This window comes from Saccopteryx bilineata, chromosome 2 (genome assembly GCF_036850765.1).
Source record: "Saccopteryx bilineata isolate mSacBil1 chromosome 2, mSacBil1_pri_phased_curated, whole genome shotgun sequence".
In the NCBI taxonomy this organism is placed as follows: domain Eukaryota; kingdom Metazoa; phylum Chordata; class Mammalia; order Chiroptera; family Emballonuridae; genus Saccopteryx; species Saccopteryx bilineata.
The window spans coordinates 312,166,562-312,190,523 of record NC_089491.1 but is presented as its reverse complement, the minus strand read 5'-3'; the positions used below and the strand labels follow the sequence as shown (position 1 = coordinate 312,190,523).

Genomic DNA, 23,962 nt, shown 5'->3' with positions numbered 1-23,962 from the left:
GCTGTAAGGAATCTGCCACTAGGTGACTCTGAGTCTAATCTGAGACCTTGCAATTTTCAGCCTCTCTCATTTTGGCAAACCATCTGCTCCCTGCCCTCCCCATCTCTCCTCTTGCTCAGGAGGGAGTTTAGACCGAAGACAGCAGGAAGTGGAACCTCAGCTCTGTTGACTCAGCAACCATATTTCTCCTTAAGTTGATTAGCACTGGAGCGGAAAGGAGGGGAATTTGCTTGTCACTGGAGCTGGCATCTGTGCCAGTCTAGGGGTGGTGTGGTTCAGCACCTAGGCAGAGGGGACATCACTTCAGTAGGGTCTGGGGGACTTCTGTGCATCTGGCAGGAAAGGAGACCCTGACGGGTACTGATTGCCTTGAACAGGCTGCACAGACAGGACTCCTGGAGTAAGTGGGCCTCAATGGCTTCAGGGCAGGGGAGAGGGACAGACCCTGTTCTGAGCCCTGAGGGCAATCTGGGGGCAGATACAGCTTTGCCGTGAAGAGCCCCCAGTCTGAGACAAAAGTAAGACTCGACAGCTTCTTCCAGGTGGTTGAAACCCAGAGTGTGGAGCTCTGCAGTGGGGCAGAAAGCTGCCCTGAAGCAGGTCTGGGCGGAGAGGGGAGGATGCCTCACAAAAGGAAAAGGGGAGAGAACTGGGGTCCTGACAGGCAAAAGCCTATGGCCTTGGCCTTGATTGGAAGACATAGAGTTTTGGAGCCACTGCAGGGGTCTGCTCATTCTCTAAGGGCTCACACACACACTAACAGCACACTCTCCCCCTCCCTAGTGCTGTGCTTGGCAGGGGGGTTGGGGCGGAGGTGCAGGGGCTACCCTCCACCACTTCCTTCCCTGCCCCTCTTCTTTACTGGTATCCCTACAGGAGATAAGCTGCTCCTCTGTCCCTGACTGACCGCCCAGCCCAACCCAGTGAGGGAAGGAATACTTTGCAGATAGAGGTCTGTGTCCCTCATTTTGGTGTCTCCTGAACCCCAGCCCACAGATTTGTGACCCTTGCCCATGTGTCTCAGCCTCCAAACCCCTCTCCCTCCCATTGCAATGGTGGTTCAACCACCTGCCCCTCCACAATATGAGAGAGAGTCAGAGACAGAGACAAAGGAGCCTGGAGTACTTGGATCCCTGTAGGATGAGGTGGTTGGCGATTTATTAGCCAGACAAGAATCAACAAACAAGTTCTAACATCTGTTCTTGCCAAACCAACCCTCAGACAACAGCAGCTTTGGACCAGGGCCCAGACCCAAAGGCTCAGAGGGCCAAGGAAATCAGACTCCGTGAGGAGAGGCCGGGCAGTGGGAGGCAGCAGGGCCCTCCTAGCCCACATCCTTAGAGGAGCACCAAGCGCTGAGGAGTCTGGGAGGGAACCAGTGGCTGTGTCCCCAGCAGGAAGTGGATTCCACGTTGCTCCTCTGACCTCCAAGCTTCTTTGTAGGGGAACCAGACCACCAGGCTAACAGGGCGATGCATGGGTCTGGAGGAAGGGAACCCACCCAGGGCCCAGTGTGGTAGAATTTGGAAAGCAGCCAAATCTCCTCTCTTAGAAAATTTCTGACATTTCCTGGGAAGACTTGGTGGATGTGGGGTCAGGAACAGAGCACTAAACCAGGGACTAGGAGGCCTGAGTTCTAGATCTTGACCTTGGCCAAGTCACTATCCCTCACTGGCTTTTTTCCTTATCTGCACAGTGAGAAATTTGGGCTTGGTCAGGAAGGGCAAAAATGATGCTGCTCCTCTTCCTTCCCTTACCCATAGCAGACATCACTGAGCAATCACGGTGCTCTTTGCTGCTGAGTTCAGATATGACCTTAACGTCCTTTCCAATGCAGCACCCTAGGGAGCAAGGCCCAATGGACTGGAGTTGGCATACAAGGTGATGCCTTTTTGCCACCTTTGCAATAGATGGTGGCTGAGGTCCTTTTCAGCTTTGATTACCTATAGTTTGTTCCATCCACATTTCCTGAAAAGGGTACCTGTGTGTGTGTGAAGGTCTCTGGACCTGAGGTCCCAGGGTCTCCCCCCTCAGCTCATACTCACTGGCTACTGAGGAGGCCCCAGGGGAAGCCATGCCTGTCCTCTGTCCTGAAGCACCTGTCTAGTAAGGTTATGAGGGAGGCTGTGCCCCCAGAGAGGCAGGGGGTGGTGGGACACAGGAGGGCCTTGTCCAGCCACAGAGTTCTCAGAATGCAGTTGCTGGCCATCTGGATTCTGCAGAGAGAAAGGCAGTCAGTTACACCCTCTACCCTCTGCCTCTTAGGCTTACCTGCACCCTCAAGGGCCAAGACATCTGATCTTAACAGACATTGGCTTTCAGAGAGGAGGACTAACTCACATTCATTCAACAAACATTTTCTGAGCATCTGCTCTGTGTTGCTTGCTCTGGAAACAGAGATGATTGAGTCCCAGCCCTGGCCCTCAGAGAACTAACTCACACGCCAACGCTCCACTGGGTAAGGGGAAGCCAGTAGCCCAGGTGCTCAGTAGCATGACAGGTGTGTATAAAGCACAGGGGATGGCCTCTGTGGCCAAGTCAGGGAAGTCTTTCCAGAGAAGGGCAAGCTAGTGTTGTAGGATGCTCTGAAGTTTCCCAAGCAGCAGGAGGACATACTTGCAGGAAGTTGGGAGAGGGAGAGGCACTGGCATGTGCAAACCCCAGGAGGCTTGAAATCACTTGGTATACGTGGAGAAATGTGAACAGTTCTGGGAGGATGGGTGATAAGGCTGCGGAGGTGGCACCCTCCTGGCACACCTCCCTCTGAGCATGGTGGGCCTCATGGGCCAGGCAGCTGTTTTAGAAAGACCATTCTGGCTTCCTTGGGGCAGAATGGATCAGAAGTGGCAAGACTGGTGGTTAGAGACCAGTGAAGCTCTTGGAAAAATCCTGATGAGAGAGATGATGGGGCCTGAGCTGGGCAAAGTAAAAATATATTTGGGGTGAGATCCAGCAGAAATCAGTGATGCACAGAATGGGGGTGAAGAGGAGGAGCTGTGGAAAGAGCCCTAGAATCCTGGCTTTGATAGTTGGGCGGCTGGAGGGTTATCAGTCTGGATGGGAACATGGGATCTAGGGGAGAAGGGTGAGGGCAGTGGTGACTGTGTTAAATCTGAGAGGCCAGGGGACACTGCAGAGTCGAGCAGAAGCCTGGAGAGGAGTTTGGACTGAGACAGGGACTGGTGACATCAGCTCTAGTATGGCAGCAGGAGGCAGGGGTGTGGGTGTGAACAGATACAGGGCTGAGGGGGAATCTGGGGCACTAGCAGGGAGAGAGGATGGGGAAGGGCCTGAGAAGGGAGTCGGGGGCAGAGGGAGAGGGTGGGCCTAACATCCCGTGAGATACTGACTTGGACTGATCAGTGAGAAGACCCAGGAAGTGGAGGGATGGAAAAGGGGGGGCTGCACGGGCTCAAGGGACTCCAAGCTTCTTCTTTACAGTGGGCAGGGTGATGAAGGCTGAGGGGAGGGAGCCGGAGGAGGCGGGGTCCAAGTTCAGACTGGGGAGGAGAGGATGGGTGGGGCCAAGATTCATGGGACTGGTTGAGGTCAATCTCAGGTGGGTTTTAAAAAGACAAGCTGAGTGAGATGGATACCAGCCAAAATGCAGGCTCTGGTGGGGGAAGGCCAAGGGAGGCTTGCCTGGGGCCCGCCCCTATTTTCTCTGTGAATTAGAGGGATGAACTGCTGAGAGGTGGAGGGGGTGGGGACTTGACAAAGAGTCCCAGTGACCCCAGGGAGAAGAGAGGGAAAGGAACGCTGGCAGCCTGGATTCTGTCCTTCCCATCTCCCTCAGACCTCTGACCTTCACCCTGACCCAAGCAGCCAATCTGAACCCTTCTCAGGATAGCTTTCAGGAAGTCCTTCTTGTGATCTAGCTTTTTCCTGCACCTCCACTTACCTGGCTTCCTGGTACAGGCCTGGACCAGCATTTCCGAAGGACCGGGTGGCGGAAGATGCACGGTGGGCCCTCGCCCCCAGACTGCACCTCCACCTCCACCTCCACATCGGCATAAATGTTGCTGGGAGCTTCTCCGGGGCTGCCCCGGCCCATGGCATAGAAGGCTATGGGTTCAACAGGCTCATGGTAGATGGGGTTGGAGGGCTTGGGGGGCGGGGACCAGCGGGGTCGCCTGGCCGGGCTTGTGTAGACTTCTGGAGGTAGCTGAGGTTTGGCAGGGACAGGAGGCTTGGGCCTAGGTGGCTGGGAGGGTTAGGAGAGAAGGTGATGTCAGGGAGGAGAGAGCAATCCAGGTAGGACACAGCGAGAGCCGAGAGCCGAGAGCCGCAGCCCCAGCCGGCGGATGCGCCCTCGGCAGACCACGCGCCTGAAGCGGCCGGCTCCTCGCAGGTCGCTGCCTGCCTTTTGTCTCCCGGGTCCTCGCCTCCCTCCGGGCCAGCCTCCTTCTCCGGGTTCCTCCAGCCAAATACCTCCTTTGGTTCGCCGCCCGCCTCTTTCTGCGTGGGGGCTCTGGGCTTCTCCTTTTTGAGGAGTGGACTATACTGGAGGTGTGGGTCCTGGCTTTGGCTTGCCGAGTCTGATTCTTCAGTCCTCAGGGAAAGTCCTGCGGGCTCAGGACTCTGCGGAAGAGAGAGTTTTGAGGGACTTCGTTAAGGTGGGTGGGGGTGAGCAGGTGACCCAGGAGGACAAAATAAACCGGTTCAGGTGGAGGATGAGAGGAGGGGCACGGGAATTTGGCCTGTGCTGGGTTCCCTGGGTGAAGAAGAGATACCAGGGGGTGAGGAAGTAGCTTTGGACACAGGTAATATCTAACATTAACTTGATTTCATCTGGAACACAGGACCAGGCAGGTCTCCATTTGTGCCTATGGTTGTGAGAACACAACGAGGCTTGTGAAACCTTTAGCCTAAAAATGTTTGGCACGATAGATCCTTTTTTTTTTTTTAGTTTTAATTTTTTATTTATTGATTTTAGCAAGAGTGGAAGGGAGAGAGATAGGAACATCAAACACCAGGGATCAAACTGGCAACCTCTGTGCTTTGGGATGATGCTCTAACCAACTGAGCTATCTGGCCAGGATATTGGCATGATAGAGCTTCAAGACTGCTGTGCCTATGTTTATTTCTGCAGGTGCCAGAGGAGTACTTTATGGAGACATAAGCTAGATACATTAGGGCAGAGAGACGGCCTCGGGGGAGCTGAGCCTTACACTGGGACAGTTCCCGCCCACAATAGATGAGCTTTTAGTTCAGTATTTAGTCTGGGGTTCATGAATGCTCCCACATGCCCACTTCTGCTGGCATGCTCTGGCCATAGGGCTTTTCTTGTGTTCCTGCAATCCACCAAATGTGTGTCTCCATCTGGAGGTGTACAGGTGCTGCAGGCCTCATGGATCCAAATCAGAATTATTGTTTTATAACATTTTTTTTTATTAAGTGAGAGGCAGGGAGGCAGACAGACAGACTCCCGCATGTGCCCCCACCGAGATCCACCTTGCATGTCTGCTATGGGGCGATGCTCTGACCATCTGGGGCCACTGCTCTGTTGCTCAGGCAACCGAGCTATTTTAGTGCCTGAGGTGAGGTCATAGAGCCATCCTCAGCACCTGGGACCAACTTGCTCGAACCATGGCTGTGAGAGAAGAGAAAGAGAGAGAGAAAGAAAGGGGAGGGAGGGTAGAGAAGCAGATGGCCTCTTCTCCTTTGTGCCCTGACTGGTAATTGGACCTGGGACTTCCACACGCTGGGCTGATGCTCTACTGCTAAGCCAAACAGGTCCCAAATCAGAATTTCTTTTTTTTGTATTTTTCTGAAGTTGGAAACGGGGAGGCAGTCAGACAGACTCCCGCATGCGCCTGACGGGGATCCACCCGGCATGCCCACCAGGGGGCGATGCTCTGCCCATCTGGGGCATCACTCTGTTGCAACCAGAGCGATTCTAGCACCTGAGGCAGAGGCCACAGAGCCATCCTCAGCTCCCGGGCCAACTTTGCTCCAATGGAGCCTTGGCTGCGGGAGGGGAAGAGAGAGACAGAGAGGAAGGAGAGGGGGAGGGGTGGAGAAGCAGATGGGCGCTTCTCCTGTGTGCCCTGGCCAGGAATCGAACCCGGGACTCCTGCACGCCAGGCCGACGCTCTACCACCGAGCCAACCGGCCAGGGCCAGAATTCTTATTTCCTGCTTCAACCCCCTACTCTCTCAGTATTCTTTTTTTTTTTAAGATTTTTAAAAAAAATTATTCATTTTAGAGAGAGGGGAGAGAGAGAGAGAGAGAAGGCAGGGCAGAGCAGGAAGCATCAACAGCCCTGCCCCTTCTACTAACTAAATATTTTTATATTTGCACATTTCTCTCCATGCCCACAGCCAGCACCCCAGTCCAGGCCTCTTAAACCCTCCCCTTGCATTATCTGGCCCTGTCAACCCATTCTCCATTCTGTGGGCAGTGAGCCTGCAGAAACTCTCCTAGCAATCCTTCGGTGGCAGCTCTTTACTCCATGATAAAGTCTACACTCCAAAGAGCTTGAGTGAGAAGACCATTTCAGACCCAATCATAGAGCTTGGTCTCCAACAATTCTGCCTTCAGCTCTGTCAGTTCCAGCTGTCTCCTCTCATCTCTGGACTATCCTACTCTCTGTTCTCATTGCTCCAGAATCTTCAGGTCTCCCCCTATTCCTCAAAAAATTCCACAAAATAGTCTCCCATAGGCATAGTCCCTACTTCTTTAAACTGATCCCAAACTCCATGTAACCATTCTTGCCCAGGTCGCCAGTGACTTCTTGGCAATCCAATGGTCAGTTCTGGAGCCCTAGGCACCAATTCCTTCCTGACTTGCTTTGTTTGCTTAGCTTCCAGAACATCACTCTCCTGGTTTTCTCCTCTCTCTCTCTGGCTGCTCCTTCTCAATTTTATTTAATTAATTAATTTATTATTATTATTATTATTTTTCTGTATTTTTCTGAAGCCGGAAACGGGGAGAGACAGTCAGACAGACTCCCGCATGCACCCGTCCGGGATCCACCTGGCACGCCCACCAGGGGGCGACGCTCTGCCCCCCCAGGGGGCGATGCTCTGCCCCTCCAGGGCGTCGCTCTGATGCGACCAGAGCCACTCTAGCGCCTGGGGCAGAGGCCAAGGAGCCATCCCCAGCACCCGGGCCATCTTTGCTCCAGTGGAACCTCGGCTGCGGGAGGGGAAGAGAGAGACAGAGAAAAAGGAGAGGGGGAAGGGTGGAGAAGTAGATGGGCGCTTCTCCTGTGTGCCCTGGCCGGGAATCGAACCCGGAACTTCTGCACGCCAGGCCGACGCTCTACCACCAAGCCAACTGGCCAGGGCTATTATTATTTTTTATAGCAAGTGAGAGTGACAGAGAAGAGAGAGAGATGAGAAGCATCAACTCATAGTTGCAGCACTTAAGTTGTTCATTGATTGCTTTCTCATGTGAGCCTTGACAGTGGGGTTTCAGCCAAGCCAGTGACCCCTTGCTCAAGCCAGCAACCACAGGATCATGTCTATGATCCCATGATCAAGCTGGTGACCCTGTGCTCAAGCTAGTGAGCCTGCATTCGAGCTGGATGAGCCCATGCTCAAGCCAGAGACCTTGGGGTTTCAAACCCGGGTCCTCAGCATCCCAGGTCGATGCTTTATCCACTGCGTCACCACTGGTCAGGGACAGGAAGCGAGAGAGATGAGAAACATCAGTTCTTTGTTACAGCTCCTTAGTTGTTCATTGATTGCTTTCTCATATATGCCTTGACCGTGGGGCTACAGCAAACCAAGTGACGCCTTGCTCAAGCCAGTGACCTTGGGCTCAAGCTGGTGAGCCTTGCTCTAACCAGATGAACCCGTGCTCAAGTTGGCGACCTTGGGGTCTCAAACCTGAGTCCTCTGTGCCCCAGTCCGATATGCTCTATCCACTGCACCACCGCCTGGTCAGGAAGGCTCAATTTTCTTTATAGATTTTCTTTCTTTTCTGCAAACTAAATGCTGAAGACTTGGTAGTCCTTTCTTTTCCATCCACATTCACTCCTGAGTGAGATTTCACCCCTTCTGAAGGCTTTAGAATCAATCCAGCTACATGCTGATGACTCTCAAATATTTATCTCCAGTCCAGACCTCTGTTCCAAAACACAGACACAGGTATTCTAACTGCCTACTCGACATCTCCACATGGACATCTCAAACTGTCTACTGTATGTAGAAACTGACCTCGTAATCTCTACCACTCCCAGACTTGCTCCTCCTGTAGCTTCTTCCTCTCAGTTAGTGAGAACTCATTTTTTTTACATTCCTCATTCAGTCCGGCAAGAATCCTTTCAGCCCCACCTTCAAAACAGACCCAGGCCCTGGCTGGGTAGCTTACTTGGTTAGAGCATTGTCCTGATATACCAAGATTGCAGGTTCGATCTGTGGTCATGGCACATAAGGAGCAATCAGTGAATACACAAATAAGTAAAACATCAAAAGCAATGTTTCTCATTCTCTCCTCCTTCCTCTTACTCTATAATCAATTAAAGAAAAGAAAGGAAAAGCAAAGCAAAGCAAAACCCAGCATTTTACCTCCTCACCCCTCTGCCTCTACCATCTTGGTCTGGGCTGCCATCACCTCACCTGAATTATTATAGAACCTTCCATCTGGTCACCCTTGCCCCTTCCAAACTTGCCAGGTCATGTCACTCCTCAGTTTATAACTGTCCAGTGCCATATCATCTCACTCAGAATAAAATCCCAAATCCGTATAAGAGTCTATAGGGCCTCTTCTCTTCACCTTTCTGATCCCTTCTCCTACCTCTTCACCCATACTAGCGTCTTCACTGCTCTCACTCTTCTTTAAGCACATCAAACATCCTTCTACCTCAGAGCCTTTGCACTTGTTGTTCCTTCTGCTGAGAGGGCTTTTCTTCTAGTTATCTGAATGGCTCCTTCTCTTACTTCATTCAGGCCTCTGTTTAAATGTCCCCTTACCAGAGTAGCCTTTTCTGATGTCTCTATGTAAAATAGCTCCAAACCTGTCACTCCCTGTCATTGCTTGGTTTTTCTTCTGAGCACTTATTTTCATTACTGAACATATTATTATGTATTATCTGTATCATGTATTTGTAGTCTGTCTCCTCTCACTACAATATAAGCTCCATGAAGGCAGGGATATTTTGGTCAGTTTTGTTTACTGCTATTTTCCCAGTGCCCAGACCAATGCCTGGCACAGAGTGGTCTCTCAGAACTGCCTGGACTTCCTCAGGGTAGCACTCCCTGACACAGCTCCCTGCAAGCGAGCTCAGTGGCATCCTGCTCTGTATTTCCTCTCATCACACCCTCACACTTCTTTCTCGTTACTTGTCTGTATTTGCTGCTGGTAAGATTTGTGGTTTGGGGGCCCGTCTGTCTGTCCATGGCTCTATTTCCAGGGCCTGCCAGCGTCTGTACATGCTGGGTACTCAGTAAATATCTTTCTCTCTCTCTCTTTTATTTTTTTAGATTTTTATTTATTCATGTTAGAGAGGGGAAAAAGAGAGAAAGAGAGAAGGGGGGAGGAGCAGGAAGTATCAACTACCATATGTGCCTTGACCAGGCAAGCCTAGGGTTTCCAACTGGCAACCTCAGTGTTCCAGGTCAACACTTTATCCACTGAGCCACCACAGGTTAGGGTAAATATCTCTTAATTAAAAAAACAACAACAAATGACGTTCAATCCCTGGTCAGAGCACATGCAGGGATCAACCATGGGTGCATAAATATGTGCCGCTGTCTGGGCACTCTCATGTCTCTCTGTGTCTGGGCTGGTCTTTCAAGAATCCCTCCCCAACATACACCTTTCTTGAAAGGCTTCCAGCAGAGATACGTGTAAGGGGGGGGGGGGGGCACGGCTTATTGGAATGAGAAAGTGCCTGGTGCTACCGTCCTGTGTCCTGGGCTCTGCGTAAGAAGGGATGCTGCCCTTGGTTCCGGGGTGAGGGTCAGGGTAAAGGAAGTAGAGGGGGGTTCGTACCTGGCGGGCGAGGGGCTGGCTGAGCACCTCCCCGTAGGGGCTGAGTGGGAACCCGGTGTAGTACCGCAGCAGGTCCTGCAGCCGCGCGTGGGCGCTGTCTTCGCCCAGAACCACGTGGCGTCCATCCCGGAGCTGGGCCAGCAGGAAGTGGCGGCAGCAAGTCCGGCTCCTGGAGGGCGCCAGTGGGCATCAGGCGCGTTCCCCACATCTCCAGCTGTCCTGGCCAGGCTGCCAGCACGAGGAGTGACCCCTACCCGCCCCGCCCTAGAGGGAGGGGGGCTGAGCGAAGAGCCTGGGTCCTGCAAGCTATTGGCAGTTTTGTCCCTCACACTTCCACGGGCACCCAGTCCACCCCCCCCCCGCCCCATTAGCCTGAACTCCCCTCTTCCTTGTCGCGGGGTGCGGGGCCCCGCCCCTCACCTGTAAGTCAGCACAAAGGTCACAGCACTTTCGCTGAACCTCACCAAATAGCACCCCTGCGGCTTTGTCTCCAGCAACCTCTCTGCCTCCCTGTGGGTGATGGAGAAGAGACAGAACGCTGCTCTGACTCTTCCAGCCTTGACCTTTGTCTCCCAGGACTCGCATGGTGGACCTCTACCCCCAACCAAGCAGACTGAAGTGACTAGAGAAGGGTGGGGAGGGGAGAAAAGATGTGGGCAGTGGTCTCCTGCTATAGGGCCTGGGCATAGATGGAACCCGTGGGTCCCATCCAGGACAACTCCCAGACTTGCATTCTCCTCCTGGCCCCAGCCTGGAGGGGCAGCTGGTTATGTGTGGGGAGGGTTGCTGGGATGGGGCACCCGTGCCGTTTTGGTGTTGGTGCTGTGGCTGCAACAGCAGGGGCGGTAACAGACTTCTAGCTGCTAAAAGTCAAGCTGAAGGGAGGCAGTGAACAAAGGGTACAGGAGCAGTGAAGCTGCGAGATGCAGGAGGGAGGAACTGAAAGGGAGGTGAGAAAGAGGAGAGGGCTGGGTGAGCCAGATGGAGTGAGAGAGAGCCTGAGCGACAGAGGTGGAAACCATGAGGATTAGAGGCCTTAGCTCAGGAGGATAACAGCCTAGAGAAGGGAAACTGTTGGGCTGAAGCCTCTCCAACGATCTTCTCCTCCGCGAGCTGACTTTGTGAGTGTCCTGGGAGCCTCCAGCAGTCATAGCCTGGACTTGTAGCTTCTATCTACTCCTGACAGGAACCAAGGCTTGCCTCTGCCCCTCTCTGGGTCTGTTTCCTCCTCTGAGACTCACCTCCGAGTGATGAAGCCATGGAACCAGGGAGGGGCTGCCCCATGCTGCAGGAGCCCCTGGGCCTGGGTCTTCTGAAACCAAGCCCGGGTCTCGGCCTGCAGGGACTGGCTTCCTTCCCTAGGCACCTCCTCTGCCTTTCCAGAGTTCTCTGGGCTGGAAGCAGCCCCCAGAGCCTGGAAAGATGCCTGGTCAGGGGAAGAGTTCAAAAAGGGAAAGTACCCATGATTAGTGGACCTTCTTCTGACTCTAAGCCAGCAGCCACCTTTTCATCCTCATCCCCTGATCCTCCTGGGCATGGGGAGGAAGCTCCCAGCCCCCCCATCCCAGTTGCCTATTTTAAGTGAATTGCTCAGAAAGTCCTTCCCAAGGTCTAATTTAAATCCCTTCTTCAGTACTACCTGTTTTGGTTTCTAGGGAATTTCTTTCTACTTCCCTCTGGATCCTGAAGGCCTTTAAACTAGTAGCAGTGAGCTGTGAAACTGTGCTTAAATGGGGGTGAGGACTTCCAGATGGACAGAAAGTCATAGTCTGGCATGAAGGATGAAGGGCGATGATGCAGGAGGTCACCCCAGAGGCTGGAATAAAGAAGAGCTCACCCTACATACAGTAGGAGAGACTGAGCTGGTTGGCAGGGAGGATTTCCTCATGACCAGGTGGGCTAGAAGGACTGAGATGGGGATGTACCGGGCAAATGAAGGCCATGGACAAAGATGAAGACGTCTGCTTCTGGGACTTGATACACTGTACCTTGGTCACCTGAGGACTCAGCCTGAGCTTCCCAGGGACAAGGAGCAGTGAGCGGGCAGTTCAGCACACGAAGGAGGTAGTTCCTATCTCCTTTCCCTCCCTCTGGGTCCTAGCCCTGCAGGCAGCCCCAGATCACTCCTGCTTTCTCCCTCTTGGTGTTTGTCCATCTGTGAGTCCTCACCCATGGGGGGGCTTGGGAGCAGTTGAAGCAGCTGCACACTCAGGTTCCCACTCACCTCAGTATGGACATCTGGGCCTCTGTGGCTGAACTGGGCCCCCTCAGCCTTCAGGGCCTGAACTCCAGGTCCTGGAAGCAAGCGCAAGCCCTGGCAGCTTTTTTGGTTCAAGTTCAAGGGCTGGAAGGTGCTGAAGGTTGGGATGAGGGTCTTGTGACTCCCTGTTAGCATAAAGAGGACAGCTGGGGCCTCTCAGTGAGAGATTTCCTCTCTCTACCACCCACCCCTCCCCCCGGGGCTTAGAGGTGTCATACATACCTCTGACCAGGGACCTGGAGGACAGGGACAGTTATGACAGCAGGTAGGACAGTGTGGGGTGGGTGGTATTTCTCAGGGAGGAGGATTATGGAGCCAAGGGGGTGCAGATGGACTGAGACAGCAGAGGAACTTATTGAGATAACTGGGACAGATAACTGGATGTCAGCCGGCCTTCTGGTGGCCTGGAAGTGAGTCCCACAATCAGGGAGGGGAGGTGGATCTCTTCAGTGCAGGCCCTTCTTCCGGCCTGGGGTCCCCTGGCTTCCCCCATCCCTTCTGCTCCCTCCTCCCTAAGGAGCACACAGCAGCCGACCCTGTCACCTTTGTTCTCAGGGCTGAGTGGAACTGCAGTCCCAGAGAAAAAGAGGTGTAGGCACCCTGCGATCAGCCTTGCTGACTGTGGCCTGCGGTGGGGCTCTGACCCAGGAGTAGGGGGTGGGGGTCTTGTTCCCTCCCACCCACGTTCCTCAACATCACAACTCACCTTGGGGGCCTATCTGGGCCAGAGGGAACTCCATGGGGCAGTCTAGGAAAGAGCCCGGGAGCAGGGTGTGCGTCTGTGCTCTCAGAAGGTGTGCACACTCAGCAACTCTCCTCTCACCCCAGCCCCTGGGGCAGGAAATGTCGCTTCACCCACAGCCTTAACCCTAGCAGAAGACCCGCGTCATGGAAAGCCGTGTAAGACAGTTGTCCCTCCTCCGGAAGCCAGGCAGCTGCAGGTGGTGATGGTGTGGTAGTGGGTATTTGTGTCACTCTGTATCTGGGTGTTAGGAAGTCCTTACTGCTATCTGACCTCAATCTCCACTGATTCTTTCTTTATTCCCCCACTCTAGGATGAGACTTCCCTTTCTCTCTCTCTCTGTCTCTCTCTCAGCTCCTACTCTGAGCAGTGGCAGTGGGGATGTCAACCTCAGAAGGATAAGCCCTATAAGTTTCTCAGGCTTTGAGTTTCCTGGAGATTTATACTCTGGATTATGCTCTTAGAACATATGGGGAGGGGAGTGGGCAGGGCTGCAACAGGAAGGACGTGGGTCAGACTTCTGGAAGGACATTCTGAATTCACATAAATGTGGGAGACAGAAGGTAGAAAGGAGGAGGCCTGGTTTCCTCCTCCAGCAGATAACAGTGCTGGGTGAGAGAAAACCAGGCCATCCTGGAGGAAAGGAGGGAGAATTTCCTGCAACCACGCAGACTGTTGTTAGTAGTCACACTAGTAGTAGTTGTTGCCTTAAATTCACAGTGGGCTTGTATCTTCTGCTCCACCAGAGGACTAATCCCATTTCTCTCTCACTTGATCCCTCGCAAATGAGAAGGGGACTGAGAGCATCATCTCCATTTTCCAGAAGGGAAAACTGAAGCTCAGAGAAGTGCCTTAGCCAGGGTCTTTCAGTGTCTCAGAAGTTGGTGGCTGAGTTGGAACTAGAATCTAGATCTCTTACTAGTTTCACTGTGATATAGGCTAATAATAGTCCATGACTGTGTACCAGGCACTGTTGTTGATGTGAAAAACCCAGAGAGTAAAAGGCTCTCATCTCAGGATGTCAGCTGGGGGAGATGGACTTGCCGATAGATACGTATTGTGGCAAAGTTAGTGGTATGGGAGGTGCTACCGGCGGCCCACCTCAGAGGCCCCTGCTCCAGCCCGGTGTGCGTGGGTGTGTGCATAGGTGCCGGGATGTCATAAAAGGAGACTGAGCTGAATTGTGGAGAATAAATACGGTTGAGGAAATGGGGAAGGGTGTTTCTAGAAGAGGGACAAACGTGCAAACATGGAAGAAGGAAATGGCATGGTGAACGAGGTTGCACGGGGTTGCACGTGTGCCTGGAGTGGAAGCTGGCTTGGAGGCTGCCAGTAACAGCTCATGTAGCTGGAGGGGGCAGGCTAGGACTGCGTGCGGCCTTGCTCCCAGGAAGGAGTCTGGACTCCTGACTCAGCCTGGCTGGCTACTTACCCCCAGCTCTGGGAGGAGAACACTTTTCCTAGCAGTTACTGATGGCCAAGCTACACTCACACCCAAGGCCTCCTTCCTTCTGAGCTGTCTGCTTTCTCTTTCCTTCTTTAAAAACTGTTGCCTTAGCCTTGGTCCCAGACTCCAGAGGTTAGAAAGAAGACTGAGAGGTGCCTCCTGGAGGAGAGAACTCTGACCCCACAGAGAGTTTTTCCCCAGATGGTGCCTGAGCCTTCAAATCTCATTCTATCATTCCATCAAGCTAATTTTGGGTGACAGAGTAAGACTGGTAAATCCTGTGGTCATGAGCTTGTAGTGTGCCTCTTTGCACACTACAGTACATTCTTTGGTCTGAGGCACTGTGAGGTGAGATACCATATTGAAAGATACGGGCCCTGGCCAGTTTGCACAGTGGATAGAGTGTCAGCCTGGCATATGAATGTTCTGGGTTCGATTCCTGGTCAAGGCACACAAGAGAAGCGACCATCTGCTTCTCTCCCCCTCGGCCTCCCCTTCTCTGCTCTTCCCCTCCTACAGCCAGTGGCTCGATTAGTTCAGGCATTTCTCTGGGCACTGAGGATAGCTTAATTGGTCTGAGTGCATCAGCTTCAAGTGTTAAAAATAGCTCGGGTGCCTGATGTGTGGTGGCTCAGTGGATAAAGCCTCAACCTGGAATGCTGAGGTCACCGGTTTGAAATCCTGGGCTCTCCTGGTCAAGGCACATATGGGAGTTGATGCTTCCTGCTCTTCCCCTCCTTCTCTCTCTCTTTCTCCCTCTAAAATGAATAAATTAAAAAATCTTTAAAAACAAAAATAGCTCAGTTGATTTGAACATCGCTCCCAGACAGGGGTTGCCAGGTGGATACTGGTCGGGGCGCATGAGGAAGTCTGTCTTATTATCTCCCTTCCTCTTACTTAAAAAAAAAAAAAAAAAAAAAAAAAAAGGAAAAGAAAGATCAGGTATTCTGTAAACACATGGTTGTTGTTGGAGTTTGTATTGATTCTGGTAAGGACACATCACTGCCCTCTCAAAAGGGGCAGGGGGTCTGCTATAATCAACCTACCACCATGTGGCTGGATGTTTTCTCCTTCTACTAAGTAATAGGGCTCTGTTGTGAGCAAGCTGGGCACTCAGCAGTAGCTTTCAACCTTGGTGAGATGGCTCCCGTAATCTTGAGCCCATGCAAAGACTCCATCTTGCAACCACATCCACTGTTTATCAGCCCTACCAGCCCACTGTTCCAGCACTGGGGTGATTGATGGCTGAAGAGAAAGGCTGACTGACATCCACAAGATGAGTTCTCCTGCCCAGTATTGTAGAAATAAATGCACCCCGGTCCAGGACTTGCCATATACTTATCTCTTTCCCAGGCCTCTTTTTGTTCAATCTTTCCATTTAATGTTTTTCAGGACTCTGACTAATTGGCCAAGCCATTTATCACTTCCCAGTAGTCTGTGCACATCCTTAGTAGACCGTCCCGATGTGCAAAGTGGATGACCACTGTGTAAGCTCTGACCTCTGGAAAGATTTCCTTCACCACTGTTGTTCAGGGACATTTTGAGTGGGACCATAATGCTGGCACATGTATCAGTTGTGAACTCCCATGAGGGCATACATGTGGGTTGCAGAAGCAAGGTACAATAAAAGCAGGTGATTTGGAAATCTCGGCCACCTGCTCATGCAATTTACTTATATGTTCTGGAGAAGTTCCAGCCTGGTCCAAAGGTATCACTCCCATCACATAATGGATTACTGCTTTGCCTGTAATCTCATGGGACAAATAGCATTCAGCTTAATGAGGAGTAGCTTAAATTGAATGGACAGTTGGTGTCCACTGGTCAGGCACTCCACTTTCATTAGGGCCCAATAGCATATCAGTAGCTGTTTTTCATATGTAATTCTTTGTTAGGGAGGGCATGACTTTGTTCCAGAACCTGAGGGTGTGTGTGTATATGTGTGTGTGTGTGTGTGTATTATATCAATTCTCCAGCAGACCTTGCCAGAGACTCCACATAGCATCATTTTCTATCATAACTATTTCTAGTACCACTGGACTTACTGGATCACAGGGCTCAAGAACCAGAGCAGTTTGTTCACTACTTGGACCTGTCACAGGGCCTTTCCTTTTTCTGGAATGCACTTGGAACTGGCAGCCTTCTGTGTTACCCAATAATTAGTTTGACATGGTATTCTCAGACATAGCACACTTTGCCTCCAAATTCAGAGGTCAAATGAATGCTTTGCCTCTTCTTAGTGCTAGAAAGTATAGGGTGCAACATCTTGCCCCTGACAGCAAGCTAAAAACCAGGGCTTTTGGGAAGGAGGTGGTGATCAAAGGATTCTGAGATCTGTGTCCAGTACAGCAAGGATAATGCATGCTATGGATAGTGCCGATACCTTTCTTCACTTTTTTGTTCTTTCTATCTGCTTTCAGGGAAGAAAAATAATGAGTTTTTGTTTTTACCACCCTGTCCCCTGTGTCCAGACTTTACCAATAGCCCACTATTACCTTGTATAACCAATTCCTATTTTATAAATAACTGCCAAGGACTAGCCTTGTGTTATTTGAAGATCACCTGGCACCACTTCACGGATGGTCAAAAACTGAGATCAAGATCAAGAGACTTAGCTTCAGTCACACAATGAGAACATTAGTCCGAACCGGGAGCTTCCAGCTTAGGACTTCTAGGCTTTGTGGGTCAGGAGGGAGTATTTGCCATGAACAAGCACTGTGCTAAGTGCTTTTGCAGGTGTGAACTCCTACACCCTTATCATAGGCCAATGGAGGTGATGCTGATTTCCATTTCTTCTTTACAGACAGTGAATCTGAGACTTAAGGAGGTTAAGCAACTTGCTCAAGGTCACACAGTTGGGAAATGGGTATTAGAACAAGGTGGTCTAACTTCAGATGTTGGGGTCTCAAGTACTAGCCAATACTGAATCGGGGACATAACCCCACATGGAAGGGGGGCACTAACTACTTAACTGCTTTCCCAGAATAGTTTCATGTTAGACAACTGAGTTGAGCAGAAAAGGGGCAGGATTGTCAAAGCCAATGACTAGGACAGAAGAGCCCTGCGGAATTTCCCTGAGAAGACCAGCGTATTCAAACTTAAAAAACCAGAATCCAAGAAAATATTTAACCACCAGCCTAAACTCTACCCTTTTAGTCACCTGTTATGCTTTGCAGCAATTTCAACCTCAGACACGGACTCCTTTGCAGAATCATGGTTTTTGCATGTAGTTTTTCATACAGCAGAATGTGCTTTGCTGACATCGTGAGTAATCATGACACTCTCCCACAGTGCTACTGAAAGAAGCAATGATATTTTGGGTTTCACATAGCATCTTTAACAGCTCTAGACATTTGCAGAACCAAAGGTATTGGATTATAATTATTTTTTCTGTATTTAGTCAATATGAATTCTATGCCAACACTATACCAAACATGCCAAGGTCTAAGCATGCAAAAGTAAATAAAAACCCAGAACTTGTTATTTTAGAGTTCACATTTGGGTAAAAAAAATACCCACAGCAGCCTGACCAGTGTGGTACAGTGGATAGAGCATTGATCTAGGATACTGAGGTGCCAGGTTTGAAACCTGAGATCGCCAGCTTGAGCGCAGGCTTATCCGGCCTAAGTGCAGGGTCGCCAGCTTGAGCACAGGGTCACTGGCTTGAGGTGTGGGATCATAGACATGATCTCATGGTTGCTGGCTTGGAACCCAAGGTCACTGGCTCAACTTGAGTTCCCCAGTCAAGGCACATATGAGAAGCAATCAATGGACAACTAAAGTGATGCAACTATGATGCTTCTCATCAATCTCCTTTCCTGTCTGTCTGTCTCTCTCTCGGTAAAAAAAAAAAAAATACCCACATGTAAACCTTTTAGTTTTGCGTACTTCTTATTGAAAAGGAGCAAGTAACCAAATAAGTGCACTAAAAGTGAAGTAGTGTGGACTGTAATGGTCAGCCTTTGGCCCTGGCCTCAACCACCTATGTTTCATAGATCTGCATGTGTCTGGCAGGACTTCTCCTTTTTTTTTTTTTTAATTAATTTTAGCAAGAGAAGAAGGGAAAGAGAGAGAGAGAAATAGAGAGAGAGAGAGAGAGAGAGAGAGAGAGATGTATGTCCCCGGTCAGGGCACATACATCCATCTGTTCCTGTATGTGCCCTGACCGGGGATCAAACTGACAACCTCTGTGCTTTGGGGTGATGCTAACCAACTAGGCTACCTGGCTGGGGCTGGCGGGACTTCTAAATCATAGCTTTATTACAGAATTAGCACATGATTTATAATAAGCCAGGCCTAGTAAAATTGTTTCTTGTTCTTATGAAGGTATGAAACAACTCCATATAATAATATATACTATAATATATTCAGCTTTTTGAAAATTAGAAGGCCTTTTGCAAATGTAATGTTAATATTCATATTGATAAATTAGATCAATTGCTTGGTTTTTAATATGCTATAGTGGGTTCAAAGAGCAATGGATGGACTTGAGTAAGCAGTGAATCAATGGCAGAAGAGATAAGTTTCTGAGTTTCTTCTTCATTCTTCTCCACTCCAACGTAGAAACCTTTTCTTTTTATGTTGAATTCCCACTGGCTGGCAAAATTCTGGCATGCAGGTCTGAGATGCTCAATAACTATGTATATTGAGAATATTTTATAAAGGAGAAGAGAAAGCCTTTTGAGAATAAAATACAGCTCTTTCAGGCAGAGGCCTCTCTATGTTGATGTGCCCCCACTCCGCACACTGTACAAATGAGACCCCGCTCATTCCACATGCATGCGCAGTCGAAGGCCAGCCTGTTCTGTGGCAGCTGTTCTCTGCCACATCCCGCCTGCTCCTGTCGGGGGCACCTGCGTGGGTGAGAGAGTCAGAAGAAAAGGAGGCTATGTGACTGTTAGAAGAGAATAGGAGTTGGGGTCTCTTTGAGCCCCTGCTCCACCACTCATGGACCCTGTGACCTGGGACAAATCTCATCAGCCCCCCTGAGCCTCAGTTAGGCTAAGCCATTTTATGTGGAAAATGAGCTGCAACTCGTGTGATGCTTCCTTGACTGGAAAAGGCTGCTGTACTTGGTCCCATTGTTTTATCATTGTTATAGCCATAAGTAATAATAAGTAATAAGAAGAAATAGGGGCCATCCAGTCGGCCCATTCTACAGAGGTGAGCCCTCCCATCATGGCCAACAGCTGAGGCATGATGGACGCAGCAGCAAGGACATGCGGGACCTTCACTCTCTGGGGCCATCCTTCTGCTGAGGGAGAGAAAAAGAAACTTGTGAATAAGACACATAATTTCAGATTGTGATACAAGTTATGGAAATGATAATGCAGGGTGTTAGATGGAGAGTGGATGCTGCTTTGGAAGGCCTCTCCTTATGAGGTGACAGACAACCCACTGACCAGGTGAGAGGGAGCCAGCCCTTCAAGGTCTGAGGAAGTGTCTGGGACAGGGGGAGCAGGGGCACAGCGGCCTGGAGCACTAGGCACAGTCACAGGGCCGGTCTGCTGAGCTCAGCCTGGAAGCCACCCTGTAGGAGCCTGTGTGTGCAGCCCGCCTTTCCCAGGCCAGCGGCGCCAGCACCAGGTCAGTTACAACCTCCTGCAGCTGGGAATTTCTTGCTCTGGGAGGTAGGGAGGTTGGCCCAGGCCTGGGATCGGGCAATGCCAGCCTGAAGGGTGTTGGGAAAGATGGAAACAAAGAAAAAAGGCAGAAAGGTGGGGTATGGAGGCTACCCAGGCCCCTCCAGCCTAGAAGTCTGCCTACCCAAGACAGATTCTACAGGGAATTCCAGAACCCTGGTCACTTCCACCTCAGGATTCTGGCTTTTGAACAGGGAGGGCCCTGGAAATGGACTCTCTCTCTCCATCCTCCCAGCATAGGAGGACACCATGAGGATGAGTACTGCTTGGTATTTAAATATCCACCCTCTCTATTCACATCTGATTGCCATCTTCTCCATAACCTGCCATTTAACTGATCACCAGGAGGCAGGAACCGTCTCAGTGCAGCCGCATCACATGCCAGGGTTCTGTTGGAATTACTCTCTGAACAGCCCACTTCTAGAGACCATGCCCACCACTCTGATACACTTTGTGATAATTATTGCAGCAGAAGCATTTTTCAGTTTTAAAAAGGAATCACTCACTCTGTTTGGAGGCCTGGGCCCAGGCCAGCAGCACTGGCAAGTGGAGGGTTCTCTTAGACCTAGGTACAGTTGACCCCTCCCACAACACTCGGTCTAAATGCAGACCAGGTTATGAGACTGCCAGGGGTCTCATATGTATCTCCATATTCACCAGATGAATGTCACTTGGAGAGCCTGAGCCTCTTGAGGCTGTGACTATTTCTCACCCTTATCTCACCCCCTCCACCCTATAGCAAGGCCATCTGGGACTAGGTAAATTACTTATCTCTCCAAGCTTCAGGTGCCTCACCTGGAAAATGGGGAAGACGCCTCTATGAGAGGGTTTGTGGGATTCCAGCAGTGAATGGGTGCTGAGCCCAGCAGAATGTCTGTCTGATATGTGGGGGAAGCTCAGGGATTTTGTTCCCTCTCTTACAAGGTCCTGCGTCTGCGAAAGGAACATTTAACCACTGTCTCCTCATGGCTGGGGCAAAGGGCAGACCTCAGGTCTTCCCTCCAGCTGGCTTGTGGAGGCCAGGGTCTGGTCCCATCCTCAGCCCTGCATGCTGCTGGGCTGAGAACAGGAAGTTCAAGAGGAATTCAAGAGGAATATATGTGAGATGGCTTGTCTGCTGGTGTTGCCCTCTGTAATGCCAGTAGCCAGGCTGCCACTATCAAAGCAGCCCGGTCCATGCAGGTTCGCATTGGATTCGGACAGTCGGTAAAGAAACAACGGAGCCAAAAACTGATGGGCTGTCATCTTTAAGTCTAGCTTGCACCCGGCGGGCAAGTAAAAATACACACTGGGCTCCAAAGCCCACTCACATTCAGTGCTCACAAAGCCACTGACTTATCCGAGTTTCCTAGAATCAAAGGTTTCTAGCTCACCAGCCTTATTCTCCTCAGTTCCCCATCTCCTTTCTTATCCCAGATACAAACTCTGCACAAACTGGCATCTCACTCAGCATTCCGCCATCTTAGCTGCTTCTCCTGGCCTCCTCCACGTGGCCTCCTTCTGCTCTCTGCTCTGTTCTCTCCTCTAATTATAACCTCAGGAACCAAGAGCGCAAACTCTCGTTCTGCCCCCATTTTATACTGTAGCTTCACAACCTCTAATCCAATATACAAAATAGGGAAGTCTCTAATACAAAATCACTTCTCTGAGGCATGATTGGATTGTACCACCCCACATCAAAAAGGGTGGGAAAGGCTTAATCCCAAAACCAAGCCCCAGGCTACAAGGATTCTCAACACACATTAATATCACCTGGGCGATGGCCTCACGTGGGCAGCACCATTTTTAACAAAGTGAGCATAATACATTTTATCTGCCCAACAATCCACCCCTATGCTCACTTTACTACCCACAATTTACATCACTGGCATCCCTGTGCAAGGAAATTAGCACATTACACAGATTACAACAGCAAAAATCATACAGTTTCAACAATTACAAAGGTACATTTCACTAGTCTCTGAGCACTTTGCCAAAAGCGCAAAATGTCCTCAGCCTTCTTTCTAGCCATGGGAAAAGCTTCCCGGGTGTTGGGCAGATAAAATGTATTATGCTCACTTTGTTAAAGATTACGCTGCCCACGAGGAGGCCGTTGCCCAGGTGATATTAATGTGTGTTGGGGGCAGGCAGGATCATTGTAGCCTGGGGCTTGGTTTTGGGATTAAGCCTTTCCCACCCTTTTTTGATGTAGGGTGGTACAATCCAATCATGCCTCAGAGGTGACTTTGTATTAGAGACTTCCCTACTTTGTATATTGGATTAGAGGTTGTGAAGCTACACTATAAAATGGGGACGAAACGAGAGTTTACTCTTGGTTCCTTGGTTCCTGAGGTTAGCATGAGAAAGCAGAGAGAGTAGAGCCAGCAGCGGAAGGAGGCCACGTGGAGGAGGTCAGGAAAAGCAGCCAAGATGGCGGAGTGCTGAGTGAAATGCCAGTTTGTGTAGAGTTTGTATCTGGGATAAGGAAGGAGATGGGGAACAGAGGTGAATAAGTCTGGTGAGCTAGAAACCTTTGATTCTAGGAAACTCGGATAAGTCAGTAGCTTTGTGAGCACTGAATGTGAGTGGCTTTTGGAGCCCAGTGTGTATTTTTACTTGCCTGCCCGGTGCAAGCTAGGATTAAAGATGACAGCCCATCAGTTTTTGGCTCCATTGTTTCATTCCCATCTGTCCGAATCCAATGCAAACCTGCATGGGCTGGGCGGCTCTGATAGTGGCCCTGGCCCTGGCAGCCGTGGCTCCTGGCTTTACACCGGGGCAGGGGAGTGCTTCCAGCAAAGCCACCCCCCACCCCCATCAGGGTATTTCACATTGTCCATGTTGGTCAAATAAGTTTGTAAACATGATATATATGTTTGCTCGCTTGTGACTTATAATGGGTGTGGGGGACAGGCTATAAGCAGGCCAGGTTGTTGTAGCCTGAGGTTTGGTTTTGGGACTAAGCTTTTCCCCACACCCTTGACTGATTGTATGATCTGGGTGGTGCACTATCATGAGAAATCCAATTATGCCTTGGATAAGTGACTTTGTATCGGAGACTTCCTTGTTTGTATATTGGATTAAGGGATTTTGGTTTTCTACACTATAAAGTGGGACAGACCAGGAGCTCAGACACACAGTTCCTGCTATCACAATTGCAGGGGCTCCCCTGATCCCTTGCCCTTCATGGGAAGAGCTGGTTTTCTGCTTTCCCTTGTCTTCTTTTGTGGTTTGCCTGTCTTGGTGAGACACCAAAAAATAGGATGGCCCCCCATCCTCTGACTCCGCCATTTCTTTATCGTCTGCCCGAATCCAATGGGAACCTGCATGTGAATGGTCACGATGACGGCTCCTGGCCTTACAACTGGCGTAGTTTCCAGCAGGATTCAGAGATTGGTATGGAGCCACCACCCTTGATGGGTGGGATAGAGTACTGGTTGCTGCTCTGGCTCCCCATGGCTGTCCTTTTAGGGGCCATGGGCTACATGTTTTTTACTCAAGAGGAAACTGCCCGAGGTCAAAAGCTTCAGCATGAATTACAAACAGAACGGCAGAAAAGGCTGGAACTGGAGCGAGCACTGGAGAAGGAATTACGGGTTCGAGAGTTGCAGTTTACCTTGGAAGCTGAACGTCTTCACCGGCAGTTGTTGGAGAAACAACTGCGGATTCAAGAGCTCGAGTCTCAGCTTCTGGCCAAAAGCCAGCAGCCACAGGAGCCTAAACGGTCACCAAAGGAGCAGCAGCATCCGTGCCGGTGGATTGGCTTTGAGTCAGCGGGAGCAGGCACTTGCGACTCCTCTTCTGAGGATGAGAAGGCTCAGGCTGAAGCTGCCATACGCACACTGAGAGCCCGACCAGTTGTCGCCAAGAAGGTAAAAACCCAGCAACAAAGAGTCCCTCAGGGGCAGCTACAGCCTCCTGCCCAGGTAATGGAACACTCTGTGGTCCGGCCC

At 50.7% G+C, this 23,962-nt stretch overlaps 1 protein-coding gene across 1 annotated transcript; it reads right to left on the bottom strand.

The window, feature by feature from the left end:
• Positions 1-1,144: 1,144 nt before the first annotated feature.
• Positions 1,145-13,024, bottom strand: SH2D2A (SH2 domain containing 2A). Its single transcript, XM_066261770.1, has 8 exons — positions 12,909-13,024; positions 12,167-12,327; positions 11,184-11,368; positions 10,363-10,452; positions 9,943-10,111; positions 4,432-4,581; positions 3,902-4,204; positions 1,145-2,216 (listed from the first exon to the last, which is right to left on the bottom strand). The coding sequence occupies exons 1-8, from the start codon at positions 12,940-12,942 to the stop codon at positions 2,049-2,051; spliced, it is 1,260 nt and encodes a 419-aa protein (XP_066117867.1). The 5' UTR covers positions 12,943-13,024; the 3' UTR covers positions 1,145-2,048.
• Positions 13,025-23,962: the final 10,938 nt, after the last annotated feature.

Coding starts and splice junctions, on each gene's coding strand:
- SH2D2A (XM_066261770.1), bottom strand. CDS start 12,942: ATGGAGTTCCCTCTGGCCCAGATAGGCCCCCAAG. Junction 12,328..12,908: donor GGCCCAGATAGGCCCCCAAG/GTGAGTTGTGAT, acceptor TTATGCTAACAG/GGAGTCACAAGACCCTCATC. Junction 11,369..12,166: donor GCCCAGATGTCCATACTGAG/GTGAGTGGGAAC, acceptor TCCCCTGACCAG/GCATCTTTCCAGGCTCTGGG.